The sequence below is a fragment of the Rana temporaria genome, chromosome 3, assembly GCF_905171775.1.
Source record: "Rana temporaria chromosome 3, aRanTem1.1, whole genome shotgun sequence".
In the NCBI taxonomy this organism is placed as follows: Eukaryota; Metazoa; Chordata; class Amphibia; order Anura; family Ranidae; genus Rana; species Rana temporaria.
In genome coordinates this window covers 152,386,071-152,403,712 of record NC_053491.1, presented here as the reverse complement: position 1 = coordinate 152,403,712, position 17,642 = coordinate 152,386,071, and the positions used below count along the sequence as shown (strand labels likewise).

The 17,642-nt window shown below is 42.0% G+C and overlaps 1 protein-coding gene across 1 annotated transcript in view; it reads right to left on the bottom strand.

Moving 5' to 3' along the window:
- Nucleotides 1–10,109: 10,109 nt before the first annotated feature.
- Nucleotides 10,110–17,642, bottom strand: part of CRELD2 (cysteine rich with EGF like domains 2) — a 38,034-nt gene continuing 30,501 nt past the window's right edge. Inside the window, exon 10 of the mRNA XM_040343658.1 lies at nucleotides 10,110–10,395. Coding sequence (XP_040199592.1) covers nucleotides 10,319–10,395 — 77 coding nt within the window. The 3' untranslated portion in view covers nucleotides 10,110–10,318. The remainder of the gene's footprint in view (nucleotides 10,396–17,642) is intronic.

Sequence of the window (17,642 nt, the reverse complement as noted above, 5' to 3'; positions counted from 1 at the left end):
TCTAACACTCACGACGACGTAACGATGGGAAAAATCTTCGTGGATCGCCGTAACTCCTAATTTGCATACCCGACGCTGGTTTACGACGCCAACTCCCCCCAGCGGCGGCCGCGGTACTGCATCCTAAGATCCGACAGTGTAAGTCCATTACACCTGTCGGTGTCTGCCTATCTATGCGTAACTGATTCTATGAATCAGTCGCATAGTTAGAAACAGAGATACGACGGTGTATCAGGAGATACGCCGTTGTATCTCTTTTGTGAATCTGGCCCTATGTGCTTATTTATTTTTAATCCACTCCAGTCTGGTCCTGCAGCTCCAGCTTCCTTGGGTCAATGGCTGGTCCATGGGAGCCTATGGGTGATGTCATAGTTCTGGGAATTCACAGCCGCTGTTAAGCGCTCCCTACACAGGGGAACCAGAGCTGCAGGATCCAGAGTCAGGACCAGAGTGGATTAAAAAATAGGCAAATACACAGATCATTATTATACAGGGAATTCATGATAGGTAGGAGGGAGCATTTGTAATAATAGTTAGTATTAGCATTTACCATCACTAACTATGAAACATTTTGAATTTCACTAAAGCTCTCATCCAACTGCTATACAATTACATTTGTTATTTTGAAAGATCACTATAAAGTAAATCAGTAAAAAAGGCATATGAATTTAGCTATTCATTTTTTTTTCTGCATATGATTTTGTTCATAATGTAAATGGAGGTGGGCCATTTGAAAACATAAACTGCATTTAAATGTCCCTCCTGCTCAGCTCACTTGGGAAGTTTGGTAAAAAAAAACTTCTGAGATCTTCCTTAACTTGTCTATGCCCAGTGAGAACAAAATGCCCTGATTAAATCAGTTATCCAGAGTGCCCAGTTTTTATAGAAACTGCTAACTTCCTTCTGAAAATTCAAGTTGCCTGGCTGTCTCTGCCCTTATTACTTTGTGAATGAATCCAATTAACCTACCAGCATGTCTTTGGAGTGTGGGAGGAAATCGGAGCACCCGGAGGAAACCCGCGCAGACACAGGGAGAACATGCAAACTCCAGGCAGATGGTGTCATGATCGGGATTGGAACCAGTGAACCTTTTGCTGCTAGGTGAAAGTCCTAACCACTACACCACTGTGCTGCCCTGACCAAGCATATATTTATTGAGGTTAGAGCAAAGTCAGAATTGCTGATCTACATACAGTGAGGAAAATAAGTATTTGAAAACCCTGCTATTTTGCAAGTTCTCCCACTTGGAAATCATGGAGGGGTCTGAAATTGTCATCGTAGGTGCATGTCCACTGTGAGAGACATAATCAAAAAAAAAAAATCCAGAAATCACAATTTATGATTTTTTAACTATTTATTTGTATGATACAGCTGCAAATAAGTATTTGAACACCTGTCTATCAGCTAGAATTCTGACCCTCAAAGACCTGTTAGTATGCCTTTAAATTGTCCACCTCCACTCCATTTATTATCCTAAATTAGATGCACCTGTTTGAGGTCATTAGCTGCATAAAGACACCTGTCCACCCCATACAATCAGTAAGAATCCAACTACTAACATGGCCAAGACCAAAGAGCTGTACAAAGACACTAGAGACAAAATTGTACACCTCCACAAGGCTGGAAAGGGCTACGGGGAAATTGCCAAGCAGCTTGGTGAAAAAAGGTCCACTGTTGGAGCAATCATTAGAAAATGGAAGAAGCTAAACATGACTGTCAATCTCCCTCGGACTGGGGCTCCATGCAAAATCTCACCTCGTGGGGTCTCAATGATCCTAAGAAAGGTGAGAAATCAGCCCAGGACTACACGGGAGGAGCTGGTCAATGACCTGAAAAGAGCTGGGACCACCGTTTCCAAGGTTACTGTTGGTAATACACTAAGACGTCATGGTTTGAAATCATGCATGGCACGGAAGGTTCCCCGTCTTAAGTTTGCCAATGACCATTTGGATGATCCAGAGGAGTCATGGGAGAAAGTCATGTGGTCAGATGAGACCAAAATAGAACTTTTTGGTCATAATTCCACTAACCGTGTTTGGAGGAAGAAGAATGATGAGTACCATCCCAAGAACACCATCCCTACTGTGAAGCATGGGGGTGGTAGCATCATGCTTTGGGGGTGTTTTTCTGCACATGGGACAGGGCGACTGCACTGTATTAAGGAGAGGATGACCGGGGCCATGTATTGCGAGATTTTGGGCAACAACCTCCTTCCCTCAGTTAGAGCTTTGAAGATGGGTCGAGGCTGGGTCTTCCAACATGACAATGACCCGAAGCACACAGCCAGGATAACCAAGGAGTGGCTCTGTAAGAAGCATATCAAGGTTCTGGCGTGGCCTAGCCAGTCTCCAGACCTAAACCCAATAGAGAATCTTTGGAGGGAGCTCAAACTCCGTGTTTCTCAGCGACAGCCCAGAAACCTGACTGATCTAGAGAAGATCTGTGTGGAGGAGTGGGCCAAAATCCCTCCTCCAGTGTGTGCAAACCTGGTGAAAAATTACAAGAAACGTTTGACCTCTGTAATTGCAAACAAAGGCTATTGTACCAAATATTAACATTGATTTTCTCAGGTGTTCAAATACTTATTTGCAGCTGTATCATACAAATAAATAGTTAAAAAAATCATACATTGTGATTTCTGGATTTTTTTTTTTGATTAGGTCTCTCACAGTGGACATGCACCTACGATAACAATTTCAGACCCCTCCATGATTTCCAAGTGGGAGAACTTGCAAAATAGCAGGGTGTTCAAATACTTATTTTCATCACTGTACCTATTTCAGGTCAGGTTTCTCCCTTTAAAATAATGGGCTAACATAGGGGCCTCTATTGGTTCCAGGTCAGTACCCCCAATAGTACTAAAGCCACTGAACCAACATAACAACAAGGCAACTAGCATTTTTATTTAAAGGTAAGGTTCAGTATCAGCAGCATGTGCTTTTTCTTAGTATTGATTTATTTTATGTGGAAGGTGGACTAAATAAAAGATAAAACAGTACATCTCCCTCGAAAAGATGTCCTCTGGGTGTTCTTACATACCTGTGCACTTTGGATGAGAACGTAAAAAGGGCTTTACGTTTAGTATAAATGTAACCCAAAATCAAACAAAGTGGATTTTCACCAAAAAGCTAAACAAATCTTTGAAGTACCTGTAAATTCCATATCTACAGTACAGACATGGGAATTCATTACTACGACCATAGGTTATATGCTGCTACTTTCAGGTGATTCGACACTGGCAAACGCTTCACTGGGAACTCTCATTAGTGTACCCATATAACCCGGTACACTAGGATTTTTATCATGACTGCGATATTGTGGCGGACACATTTGACACTATTTTGGGACCATTCACATTTATACAGCGAACAGTGCTATAAATATGCATTGATTACTGTGTGAATGTGACTGCCAGGGAAGGGGTTAACACTAGTGGGCGATCAAGGGATTAAATGTGTACCCTAGTGAGTGATTCTAACTGTAGGGGGAGGGGACTGACTCGGGGAGGTGACCGATCGGTGTCCCTATGTCCCTGACAGGACGTGGATCTCTGTGTTTACACACAGAGATCCAAGGTCCTGCTCAGTTACTGGGCACGCGCATTGGTTTTCCAGTGACGCGCCACGCGCACGCCCCCTAATGGCTTGGGAAGGCCTAGTGCCCTTAGGTGATGAACTATTGGAGAAGTTTTTTTTTTTATATATTTCACCATATTTCTCTATTTCCTTAAGCAGCCTGATCTTTATAGAAGTGTCAGTTATTACCTTATGGCTCACTAGCAGTTTCCGAATTGATTGTTTTGTTATTTCTATTCAGAACATTGGGGGGTGGGAGCTCCAGCTGATTGACAGTCTCAGCTCTGTTCCTGTGAGCTGTGTGGAGGGGGTGTGTCCCTTCACTGAGCTCTGCAGAGTGTAACTTCAGCTCTCCGCCCCCTTTTTTTCTGAACTCTGACAAGCTTTATAAATTCTGCACTTTGAATGAATGTAGAGGGGAGAACACTGCAGATTGATACAACTTATGTAGGAGGAACAAAACAAATAATGTAATCCATTAAGTATTTGCATAAATATTGTATTTATTATTGAAAAATAATATGTTATATAAAGGTTTTTTACAGCAATGCAACTTAAGTGTCCAGTATACATTGCATCAGCCACTCCATCAAGTTACTTAATTATACTTCAAATACATCTCTAAACTTCACCTAGCCCAAATATTTGCCTTTGTAAATTGTTATCAGCATATCTCCTCCAGTGTACCTCTCCTGTGCAGTGAATGACCTTCTACTGGATGCATTATTCTTAGCGGTTGTGTGGACAGACTAAAGCCCTGTACACACGATCGGATATCTGATGGAATCTAATCCGATGTATTTTTTCATCGGATACCTGATGAAGCGGACTTTCATCAGTCTTGCCTACACACCATCAGTCAAAAATCCGACCGTGTCCAACGTGGTGACGTTAAACACTACGACGTTCTGAGAAAAATTAAGTTTAATGCTTCCGAGCATGCGTCGACTTGATTCTGAGCATGCGTGGATTTTTGACCGATGGAAATAAAACGATCGTCTGTGTGGAAGTCTATTGGTTTTTTTATCCATAGGAAAAATGTAAAACATGTTCTATTTTTTTTCACCGATGGAAAACAAACCGATGGGGCCCACACACGATCGGTTTGTCCAATGAAAACAGACCATTGGTCCGTTTTCATCAGACAAATCGATTGTGTGTAAAGGGCTTAAGTGAAAATGAATGAAATAGGTTTAATTTTAAAGTGATATTAAAAGACAGATTAAAAAATAAATAAAAATTATGTCATACTTGCCTGCTCCGTGCAGTGGTTTTGCACAGAGAAGCCCCGATCCCCCTGTTCTGTTGTCCCTTTGCCGGTGCTGTGTGTGTGTGAATGGACAGAGCAGGGCCTTGGGAATGCGCCTGCTCAGGTGCCTCCATAGCAAACGGTTTTCTGTGGGGGCACCCAAGCTGTTGCTGTGTGTCCATTCACACACAGGGCGTGACTCGGCCTCACTCCATTGGCTCACTGGCTGTGATTTACAATAGCTCCGGCTGCTGTCTCAGCCAATGAGGAGAAAGACCTGGGAGAGCGGAGGCTCTTGTGCACATCGCTGGATCGATTGGGCTTGGGTATTGGGGGGGATGCTGCACACACAAGACTTTCTACCTTCATGCTTTCTATGCATGAAGGTAAAAAAAATAAAAACTTGAGCCTTTACAACCACTTTAAGTGACTTCTCTGACACATAATGGGTAGTAGTAGTATATATCATCAGAAGCATTGTGGAATTGTTTTCAACTTGGGAGATTCTGTGCTGAAATCATATTAAAAATGGATTCAGTCATCCCACTAAAACCTATAAACTAGCCCTGACCCTGACAAATAACCCAACACTCACCTGCATTACCAAAACATTTAACTTGACTCTAAGGGCCCTTTCACACTGGTGCGTTTTTGCCGCGTTTTCGCAGTAAAAATAGCGCTATTAAAACGCTCCCCATGCCCCTCTCCATTGAAATGAATTAAAAACGCGGTAAAAACACGGTAAAATCGCCGTGTTTTACCGCGATTTTAACGCTCCGTTTTTAATTCATTTCAATGGAGGGGGCATGGGGAGCGTTTTATGAGCGTTTTAATAGCGCAATTTTTACCGCGAAAACGCGGCAAAAACGCACCAGTGTGAAAGGGCCCTAAGACAAAGCTAACCCCTTATTTGTAAACTTAGCTACCAACACTTCTACTTAACCCTTAAAATACACATCTCAATCCACAAGCAAAAAATGCAATATATTGCAGCTTACAATTCTTTGGATGTGGGGGGGGCTGTATTATTTTTCTTTTTTAGCCTTTTTTCCCCTTTTCTTTTCACCTTGTGATCTGGCCAGTAACACACTTCCTGTCTTGCGATGGCTACACTCGGTCCTCACTGTACCTATGGAACAGCAACATACGGTAGCTGCTCTTGAACAGCAGCGTTGTCAACATGTGAAGACGGCAGTGTTCGATGGATTAGTAGATTTACAGTGCCTTGCAAAAGTATTCACTCCCTTGACATTTTTTTGTGTTTTGTTGCCTCACAACCTGAAATTAACATGGATTGTTTGAGGATTTGCATAATTGAATTTACAGAACATGCCCACAACTTTGAAGATTTCGTTTTTTTTATTGTGAAGCAAACAAATAGGACAAAAATAACAGAAAAAGTCAATGTGCATAACTATTCACCCCCCTAAAGTCAATACTTTGTAGAGACACCTTTTGCGGCTATCACAGCCCCAAGTCGCTTTGGATAAGTCTCTATGAGCTTGCTACATCTTACCATTGACTGCTCCAGCTCCTTCAGGTTGGATGATTTGCGCTTATGAATAGCAATCTTTAAGTCTGACCACAGATTTTCTATTGGATTGAGGTCTGGGCTTTGACTAGGCCATTCCAACACATTTTCATGTTTCCCCTTAAACCACTAAAGTGTCGCTTTAGCAGTGTGTTTGGCGTCATTGTCCTGCTGGAAGGTGAACCTCCGTCTTAGCCTCAAATCACATACAGAGTGGTACAGGTTTTGCTCAAGAATATCCCTGTATTTAGCACCATCCATCTTTCCCTAACTAGTTTCCCAGTCCCGACTGCTGAAAACATAGTGATAGTGTTCTTTGGGTGATGTGATGTGTTGGTTTTGCGCCAGACATAGCGTTTTCTTTGATGGCCAAAAAGTAAAATTTTGGTCTCATCAGACCAGAGCACCTTCCTCCATACATTTTGAGAGTCTCCCACATGCCTTTTCGCAAACTCAAAAATGTGCCATTTTGTTTTTTGCTGAAAGTAATGGCTTTCTTCTGGCCACTCTGCCATAAAGCCCAACTCTATGGAGCGTAGGCTTATTGTCGTCCTATGTACAGATACTTTAGTCTCTGCTGTGGAACTCTGCAGCTCCTCCAGGGTTACCTTAGGTCTCTGTGCTGCCTCTCTGATTAATGCCCTCCTTGCCCAGTCCGTGAGTTTTGGTGTGCGGCCGTCTCTTGGCAGGTTTGCTGCTGTGCCATGTTCTTTCCATTTGGTTATGATAGTTTTGATGGTGCTCCTAGGGATCCTCAAAGATTTTGGTATTTTTTTTTTATAACCCTGACTTGTACTTCTCAACAACATTGTCCCTTACTTGTTTTGGTCTTCGTGGCAGTGTTTGGTTGGTGGTGACTCTTGCTTAGGTGTTGCAGCCTCTGGGGCCTTTCAAAAAGGTGTGTGTGTGTGTGTAATGACAGATCATGTGACACTTAGATTGCACACAGGTGGACATCATTTCACCAATTATGTGACTTCTGAAGGTAATTGGTTGCACCAGATCTTTTTATGAGCTTTATAACAAAAGGTGGTGAATACATACGCACATGCCAATTATCAGTTTTTTATTTCTGAAAAATAGTTTTATGTATGTATTTTTCAAATTTTACTTCACCAACTTAGACTATTGTGTTCTGATCCATCACATATAATTCAGACATTGAACTAAAGGCTCTAATGTAACAAAATAGGTAAAAAGCCAAGGGGGGTGAATACTTTTGCAAGGCACTGTAGGTAGATTTTTCATAAGTGACTAACAAATTAAAGTCTGATTCAAGCCAACACTGTCCAAGCAGTTACAGAAACCGTCCCCCCCCCCCCCCCCCTTGGGATAAAAGTTTTACCTAAATGAATAAAAGATGACAATTGTAAGTACCCCTGTCAGTGATAAAATGGTTTGTCTAACCCTCTAACTGCCACCTTTTGGTGTGTTAAAGGACATTTAAAAATGAGAACAGACATTGTGGCAGGATCACAAGGTAAAAGAAAGGGGGGGAAAAAACAAACAGATGCAGCCACCAAATCTAAAGGACTGTAAACTACAATATATCACATTTTTGCTTTTGGGTTTAGATACACTTTACCCCAACCATAAACAAATACTAAGATAGCCAGTAAAACTTGATCCTTTACATCTTGCACCAAAAGCGTTCCTATGTAATCGTTAAATCTGTGTAGATGGGCAAATGCAGCATGCTTTCAAGTTAATTCAGTTTGAGATCCTTCTGAACAGCTGACCACCTATGCCATATCGAGGTGCTTTTGCATTCCCATTGATTTGTACAGGGATAAATGCTTTTATCCCTGTATCCCTTGATAGCATAAATATTGTACAAAAGAAATGTGCACTAATTTATATACTGCGTTGCTGAATGGGGGCCCCAGGGTGTTTCAGAGCTTGCACAGGTCAAACCAGTTCTGAATGATGTACTGATATGCTTCTGAACACCTATTAAGGTGCTTTTGATTTGTATGGGGTTAACAGTCCTTGCCCCCATGCTGCACACTTTGACAATATTTATTCTAGTTATACATTATATGCTGCATGGGGGTCCCAGGGGGATGTCAGGGCTCTGACAGGTTAAACTAGATCTGGATGTTGTGTAGATGTGCTATGAAGCAGACATTATAAAAAGGTAGATATTACTGAAAACTTGTCTCCCATATTTGCTAGCTGGGTTGACAGGGATATCAATTTAAAAAAAATATTATTAGCAATAAAACCCTTCCTATTGTCATATATTTACCAAATTATATGTATAAATAGTCATCCACTACCGTGTTTCCCCAAAAATAAGCCCGGGTCTTATATTAATTTTGGCAACAAAAGACCCAGTAGGGCTTATTTTCAGGGTAGGGCTTGTCATGTGCTGATTTCTCCCCCAATCTCCCTCCCTGCCTGTCAGGATTCCCCAGTGGCCAGTGGAACCGAGTAAAAGTGCCTGCAAAACTCAAGAATGCTCTGGATTACAGTGAGAGAGAGAGAGAGAGACTTGTAAAGCGCAACACATGCGAACTGAATCGCCTCTGGGCGCTGTATCCATTTCATGGGTAAGGAACCCCTTGACCTCAGAAGAGATGGGTTTTAATCTTTCTCCTAAAGGCCAAGTGGTCTGACTCCAGTCGGATGGTGGTTGGTAGTGCATTCCACAGGCGAGGTCCCTGGACTGCAAATCTTCGATCTCCTTTGGACTTGTATCTGGATTGGGTATCTGGCTTCAGATAATGAAAACTGTACCTTTCTGCAATCCATGTATGACAAACACCTTCACATAGCGCCGCACCCGTGTCCCGCCAGAGCACAGCAAATGTAGGGGGGTCCGATATCCCCCGCAGAAGAGAGCTGGGAGAAGAGCAGCGAGACATCAGCTGAGCGACGCTATGCCCTTCCATGGCCAGCCGGAGCTCTTGTTCCCGCTCTGAGCACTGAGGGGGGGGGGGTCAAAATCCCCCACTGACAGCTGGCTGAAGAGAGGAGAAAAGCAGCGGGACATCAGCTGAGCACCGATATGCGTTTCCATGGCCCGCCGGAGCTCTTGTTCCCGCTCCGAGCATTGAGGGGGGGGGGGTCAAAATCCCCCGCTGACAGCTGGCTGAAGAGGAGGAGAGCAGCGGGAAGCCAGCAGAGCGCTATACCAAATGCATCCAGCACACACAGCCCACATCACATACCGCGCTAGGTCTTATTTTTGGGGTAAGGCTTATATTGCAGCCCTCCCCAAAAATCACAATAGGGCTTATTTTCAGGGTAGGTCTTATTTTCGTGGAAACACGGTAGGTAGGTTTAGCTGTACGTTATCAGCAAACAATAATGGTTATATACGAGAACAAATAGTTCAGCCACTTCACTGCTCTTCCCACCCATCCAGACTGACACAGTTCCAAATAGAGCCATTACAACCATTTAAATGATTTATTTATTAAAGTCACTTCTTTTTTCCTGTGTGCTAAAGTTGTAAGTATGCCATGATTATTGAGCCTGCAAAGTAACCAGAGCTTACTTTTATCACTAAATAAAAACTCAAACCCACATTTTCACTGAATAAACATTTATTAGAAAGTATTATCAAAATATAAAACACATCGGGGGTTATTTACAAAAGTCAAATCCACTTTGCACTACAAGTGCACTTGGAAGTGCAGTCACTGTAGATCTGAGGGGGACATGCAAGGAAATTAAAAAAACTAAATTTTAGCTTGCACATGATTGGATGATAAAATCAGCAGAGCTTCCCCTCATTTCAGACCTTCCCCTCAGATCTACAGTGACTGCACTTACAAGTGCACAGTGGATTTGCCTTTCGTAAATAACCCCCATTATGTTTTTATGCAAGGAAATGTGTGCAGCCTTTAGGGCAAATCCCATCTGAATACCAGATAAAATGATAACGGTTGGCAAACTTGTTATTCACATAACAGGTTGGAGTCCAATAACTTAAAATATTTAAATTAAGGATGTGGGTCAGAGGTCCTCATGTATATTTATTGATTCTTGTGCTGCATCAGATGCCACATTCTGCTGAGTAATGATTTCTTCATCTATGGAGTAAAACAAATCGATAGCAAGAAGGTTAAAACAATTACTTTACATGTATTTGGACATGCAAATATTTGAACATTTTTACTGAAATATTTATATACAATGGCCCGGATTCACAAAGCACTTGTGCCATCGTATCTCCAGATACGCCGCGTAAGTGCAAATATGCGCCGTCGTATCTGTGCGCCGGACCCACAAACTATGATACGCCTAAAAACAGGCTTCATCCCAACGACGTAACTTGTCTACGCCGGCGTAGGGTGGGCACACATTTACGCTGGGCGCATATTTACGCTCACATTGATCAGCCATTCAAATATTCAAATGAGGAAAATAGGCCGATTCACGAACGTACGTGCGCCCGACGCAGTGCGCGCAAGTTATACGGTGTAAAGTTATGCCCCATAAGGCTGAATTCACACCTAGGTGTAGGCGATTTGCAGCGTTTTTTACCGCGATTTGCCGCGTCAAATTGCGTTTTTTATTGCGACAAAACGCGGCGTTTTTAACCGCCGTTTTGTACAGGGAGTGCAGAATTATTAGGCAAATGAGTATTTTGACCACATCATCCTCTTTATGCATGTTGTCTTACTCCAAGCTGTATAGGCTCGAAAGCCTACTACCAATTAAGCATATTAGGTGATGTGCATCTCTGTAATGAGAAGGGGTGTGGTCTAATGACATCAACACCCTATATCAGGTGTGCATAATTATTAGGCAACTTCCTTTCCTTTGGCAAAATGGGTCAAACGAAGGACTTGACAGGCTCAGAAAAGTCAAAAATAGTGAGATATCTTGCAGAGGGATGCAGCACTCTTAAAATTGCAAAGCTTCTGAAGCGTGATCATCGAACAATCAAGCGTTTCATTCAAAATAGTCCACAGGGTCGCAAGAAGCGTGTGGAAAAACCAAGGCGCAAAATAACTGCCCATGAACTGAGAAAAGTCAAGCGTGCAGCTGCCAAGATGCCACTTGCCACCAGTTTGGCCATATTTCAGAGCTGCAACATCACTGGAGTGCCCAAAAGCACAAGGTGTGCAATACCCAGAGACATGGCCAAGGTAAGAAAGGCTGAAAGACGACCACCACTGAACAAGACACACAAGCTGAAACGTAAAGACTGGGCCAAGAAATATCTCAAGACTGGTTTTTCTAAGGTTTTATGGACTGATGAAATGAGAGTGAGTCTTGATGGGCCAGATGGATGGGCCCGTGGCTGGATTGGTAAAGGGCAGAGAGCTCCAGTCCGACTCAGATGGCAGCAAGGTGGAGGTGGAGTACTGGTTTTGGCTGGTATCATCAAAGATGAGCTTGTGGGGCCTTTTCGGGTTGAGGATGGAGTCAAGCTCAACTCCCAGTCCTACTGCCAGTTTCTGGAAGACACCTTCTTCAAGCAGTGGTACAGGAAGAAGTCTGCATCCTTCAAGAAAAACATGATTTTCATGCAGGACAATGCTCCATCACACGCGTCCAAGTACTCCACAGCGTGGCTGGCAAGAAAGGGTATAAAAGAAGAAAAACTAATGACATGGCCTCCTTGTTCACCAGATCTGAACCCCATTGAGAACCTGTGGTCCATCATCAAATGTGAGATTTACAAGGAGGGAAAACAGTACACCTCTCTGAACAGTGTCTGGGAGGCTGTGGTTGCTGCTGCACGCAATGTTGATGGTGAACAGATCAAAACACTGACAGAATCCATGGATGGCAGGCTTTTGAGTGTCCTTGCAAAGAAAGGTGGCTATATTGGTCACTGATTTGTTTTTGTTTTGTTTTTGAATGTCAGAAATGTATATTTGTGAATGTTGAGATGTTATATTGGTTTCACTGGTAAAAATAAATAATTGAAATGGGTATATATTTTTTTTTTGTTAAGTTGCCTAATAATTGTGCACAGTAATAGTCACCTGCACACACAGATATCCCCCTAAAATAGCTAAAACTAAAAACAAACTAAAAACTACTTCCAAAAATATTCAGCTTTGATATTAATGAGTTTTTTGGGTTCATTGAGAACATGGTTGTTGTTCAATAATAAAATTAATCCTCAAAAATACAACTTGCCTAATAATTATGCACTCCCTGTATAGGTCATTGTCGGGTATGGAGAACGCCGAAGCCGCCCTATATGCCGCGACAAAAAAGGGTCCGGGACTTGTTTCAGCTTCAGGCGTTTGGCGTGGAGATGTGAACCATCTCCATAGAGAATCATGTTATTTCTCCCCTCCAGCGTATTGTAGCGTCGCACTTCAGGCGTTTTGTCGCTTAGGTGTGAATGCAGCCTCAAGGAGGTGTAACTCAGCAGCATTCATGCAAAGGGCTGCACCAGGGAACCCAAGCCGGTGTCATTTACGTTGGACGTGTGTGACTGGGCGTAGATTATGTTCAGGGCGTACGCAGTGATCCGGTGTATCTTAGGCAGTTGTTCCGACGTGGTTGTGAGCATGCGCACGGGGATGCGTCCACGTCCCGGTGCATTTGCAGTTCGTTATACGTATCTATCTGGCGCTCGGCCCATCATTTGCATGGGGTCACGGCTCATTTGCATGGCTCACGCCCACTTCCACCTACGCCGGCTTACGCCTTAGAAACCCAGCACAGTTTTGGGAGCACTGGCTTTGTGAATTCCGTGCTTGCCTCTCTGCGCTGCGTCGGCGTAGCGTATATTATTTGCGTTACGGCGGCGTAATGTGCGCCCACTCTTTGTGAATCCGGGCCAATATTCTCACAATTGTGCAGTAATTGTGGTAAATAGACAACAAAATGTTGATTTGTTAAATAGTATAACTGAATTATGAACTGCGAATAGTGATGAAAGAAAGCACATTACCCACCACTAGTCCACTTAACCACTTCATTACTGGGCACTTAAACCCCCCTCCTGCCCAGACTAATTTTCAGCTTTCAGCGCCGACGCACTTCGAATGACACTTGTGCGGTCATACAACGCTGTACCCAAATGGAATTTTTATAATTTTTTTCACACAAATAGAGCTTTCTTTTGGTGGTATTTAATCACCGCTGGGGTTTTTATTTTTTGCTAAACAAACAAAAAACATGGAAAATTTAGAGAAAAAAAAAAAACATTTTTCATAATTTGTTACGATTATACCTATTCTTAAATGTGTGAGAATGTCTTGAAGCAACCATAGGAGGTCCCATGGTTGTTATATTTCATGAACTATCAAAAATCAATCAAAACCAGACCTTTGTTAAGCACATGTACAGTGTGGAAAATTATTATTTGATCCCTTACAGATTATGCAAGTTTGCCCACTTACAAAGAAATGAAAGGTCTACAATTTATATCATAGGTGTGTTATAAATAATGAATAATGATAGAAAGAATATCAACCAAAAATCCAGAAAAAAAAAATCTCATCAGCAGTATATAGCAGTCTTGTGCTCAATGGCTCCAAGACATGCATGTTTTTATGCAATCAGCCATGGTCGGGCAGTTTCCCTACCTGGCCAGACTCGTTTTCATCGGTCCCAGTGCCAGTCACCCAGGTCAGGGATTTGGGAATCATCTTGGACGAGAGATTGACGCTACGACCGCAGGTAAACCAGGTGGTGAGTTCTTGTCACTTCCACTTGAAACTCCTGAGGTCGACTTTTCGCTTCATTGAAGAATCGCATAAGATCACCATGGTCAATGCCATTATCGGAAGTCGATTAGATTACTGTAACGCTTTGTACCTGGGTTTACCTAATAACATCATGCACAAATTACAGCTTATTCAGAATGCCGCTGCAAGGCTACTCACGGGTGTTGGTCGTCGTGACCACATCACGCCATCGCTGAGAGCCCTGCATTGGCTACCCGTGAAGGAACGGGTTCTGTTTAAGACTGGATGCATGGTGCACAGGGCTACCCATGGCAAGGGGCCAGTGTACCTGCAGGAAAAATTCACCAAGTATGTGCCCGACCGTACCTTAAGGTCGGCTAATTTGGAAACTTTGGTGATCCCTAAATTTCGTAAGAAAAAATGCGGAGGGAGGACGAGTGCGGTCCAGGGAGCACAGTTTTGGAACTCCCTGCCTCTAAAATTAAGGCTTGAGAATGATCTTTTTAAGTTCAGGAAGCTTTTAAAAACTGAGCTTTTCAGTCTAGCCTATGGAATTACATAGGTTTTTATAGTTCTTTGATCTGCTAACTATTTTAAATTTGATCTGTTCCGCTGCCTGTGTGTGTTTTTTTTTTGGTTGTTGCCGTATTGTTGTTCTCGGCGCTTCGAGGCCTACGGGTAACTGACTGCGTTTTGTACTTTTAAGAATTTTAATAAATAAATAAATAAATAAATATCAGGATCAAATAGTCTTTATACACAATTCAAAAGATTAACCGTTTAGGTTCTACAGCGAGTATACCAAGAATGCTTTACTGCATATATAGACTGGTTTTCTGTTGTGTGCTTGACTGTAGGGATGGCGTTCTAATGCCGCGTACACATGATAATTTTTTGGGTTGTAAAAACATGTCATTAAAAACGATCGTGTGTGGGCTTCAGAGCATTTTTCGGGTTCTGAAAAATTGCCAATTTTTTTTTTCGAACATGCTCTATTTTTTCACGATGTTTTAAACGTTGTCGTTTTTCGGGTTGTAAAAAAATGGTCGTGTGTGGGCTTTAACGACGTAAAAAATCCGCGCATGCTCAGAAGTTATGAGACGGGAGTGCGCGTTCTGGTAAAACTACCGTTCGTAATGAAGTAAGCACATTCATCACGCTGTAACAGACAGAAAAGCGCGAATGGAACTTCCCCTTTATAGTGCCGTCGTATGTGACCGCGCTTTGCTAGACCATTTTTTTTCCACGATCGTGTGTAGGCAAGGCCGTTTTAATGATCAAGTTGGAAAAAAAACGTTTTTTTTCTAGAGCCTGAAAAGCATCGTTTTTTTTACAACCCAAAAAAATGATCGTGTGTATGCGGCATTAGGGTCATAGTCAGCATTTTTCTTCCTCCAAACAAACTTAATGCCAAAGAGCTCAATTTTGGTCTCATCTGACCACAGCCCTTTCTTCCAATCCTTCTCATTTAGATGTTCATTGGCAAACTTCAGACAGGTCTATACATGTGAGGGACTTTACGGTTGCTGCAGAATTTCAACCCATGACGGCGTATTGCGTTACCGATGGTTTGTTTGGTGACTGTGGTCCCAACTGCCTTAAGATCATTCACAAGGTCCTCCTGTGTAGTTCTGGGCTGGTCCCTCACTTTTCTCATGATCTTTTTCACTCCATGGAGGGGAAATCTTGCTCCATGCTCCAGACCAAGTGCAATTTTTTTTTTTTTTCTTTTTTTTTTTTTTTCACGTCAGACTCTGCTCACATATGGCCGAGAGGCTAGCTCACGGTTCGCCCGCCCTTAGCGTCTCTCTTGCGGCTTCGCATCATTCGTGGGTTTTTTCCTTTTCGTGTGTTTAAGTTCTTTTTTTTTTTTTTTTTTTTTTTTAAGCATTACAGATTTGACATTTTTAAGCTATTAATTGATCTTTTCCCGCTTAACAAATCTGACTATATTCCTTACTAGTATACCCTAATTTAATTCCCCCCCTTTTTTTTTTCCCCCCCCTTTCCCGGATCTGTGTGTCATTCAATCTTCTTTATGGTTTCTCAACTATCTGCTTCTGTCTTTCCCTGGACAAACTTTTCTGAGGATTTGAACACTTTCCATTTTTCCCAAACCACCCTGTATTTGTCCTCTTCTCCTGTCTCTCTGCTGGCAAGATACTCCATCTCTTCTATGTATTCCACCCTTTCTATCCACTCTTTAATTGATGGCCTCTTTGGGTGTAGCCAATTTTTTGGGATCAGAGCCTTAGCTGCATTTAACAAAACTGGTATCAGAGTTATTCCATATTGTTTTTTTGTTTTTTCAGTTCCGTGAAACAAGCAGGGCAGCGGGCTGCATAGAATCGTCTCCCCTGTTATTTCTGAAATATATTTCAAAATTTCTTTCCAATATTCCTGCACTCTCGGGCAGTCCCACCATATATGTAGAGTTGTTCCTTTTTGTTTACAGTTTCTCCAGCATAGCTCTGAATTTCTTGGGTGAATCTTACTCATTCTTGATGGGGTCAGGTGCCATCGCACCATTAATTTGTAATTTGCTTCTATGGTGGTAATGTCCGCGGCATGATTATATACTGCACCTATCATTTGTGTTTTATCAATTTTTTTACCGATATCGTTTTCCCATTTTTCTAAAAAGGGCAGTGCTTCCTGAGTCTCAAGTTCTGTTAATATCCCATATGCCTTTGATATACCGTGTGTCAGGGGCTCATCCGTGCTGCATATTTTTTCTATTGGGTATAGTGTCTTATCTTCCCTAATTGGTTGTGGTAGTGTACTCACAAAGTGTTTTAACTGCAGATACTCCCATTCACTTATGCTTTGTTCCCCTTCCCCTATTTTTATCTCTTGTCTTAATTTAATTTTTCCCTGTGTTACAATATCTTTTAATTTTTTCTCCCCTAGGTGCTTTCCAAAACGTGTTCCATTGCCTGGTGGAAAAAAATTTGTGCCTGCTAGTGGGATTAATGGGGAGTTATACTCCCATTTTTCCCGTCTAAATATTGTGTCCCATATTCTAAATACGTTCCTAGTTATGTTATGTGTGTTCGTGCTCAATTCCCTCATTTTCGGTGGTATCCATACATTTCTATTTAATTGTGTCCTACTTAATATTTCTTCCATACGTACCCATTTTTTTTTTGTGTGTGCGTTTGTCCATTCTACCAGCCTGGCTAGGTTTACAGCAAAATAATATCTTTTTATATCGGGGAGCCCCAACCCCCCTCCTTTTTTTTTCATGCTCAGCAATGAGTAGCTTAATCTAGCCTTTTTACCTGCCCATATATATTTCAAAATTACTGTTTTAATTACTTTAAAGAAGCTTTGCGGTATTTTTATTGGGAGCATTTGAAGTTTGTATGTTATCTTCGGTAATATCATCATTTTAAACGCGTTAATCTTACCTAACCAGGAAATATGTTTTTTTGCCAGATTTTTCAAGTCTTGGTTAATGTCGTTGATTAGGGGGACAAAATTGGCCGAGTAGAGTTTTTCAACTGTAGGTGTAATTTTTATACCCAAGTACGTTATAGCTTCTTTTTCCCATGTAAATGGAAACTCTTTCTGTAGTTCTTCTGCTTCTTTTTTTTCTATCCCCAGATTCAAAATTACTGTTTTTATCGGGTTTATTTTAAAGTTTGAAAGTTCACCGTATCTTTTTATTTCCTTTA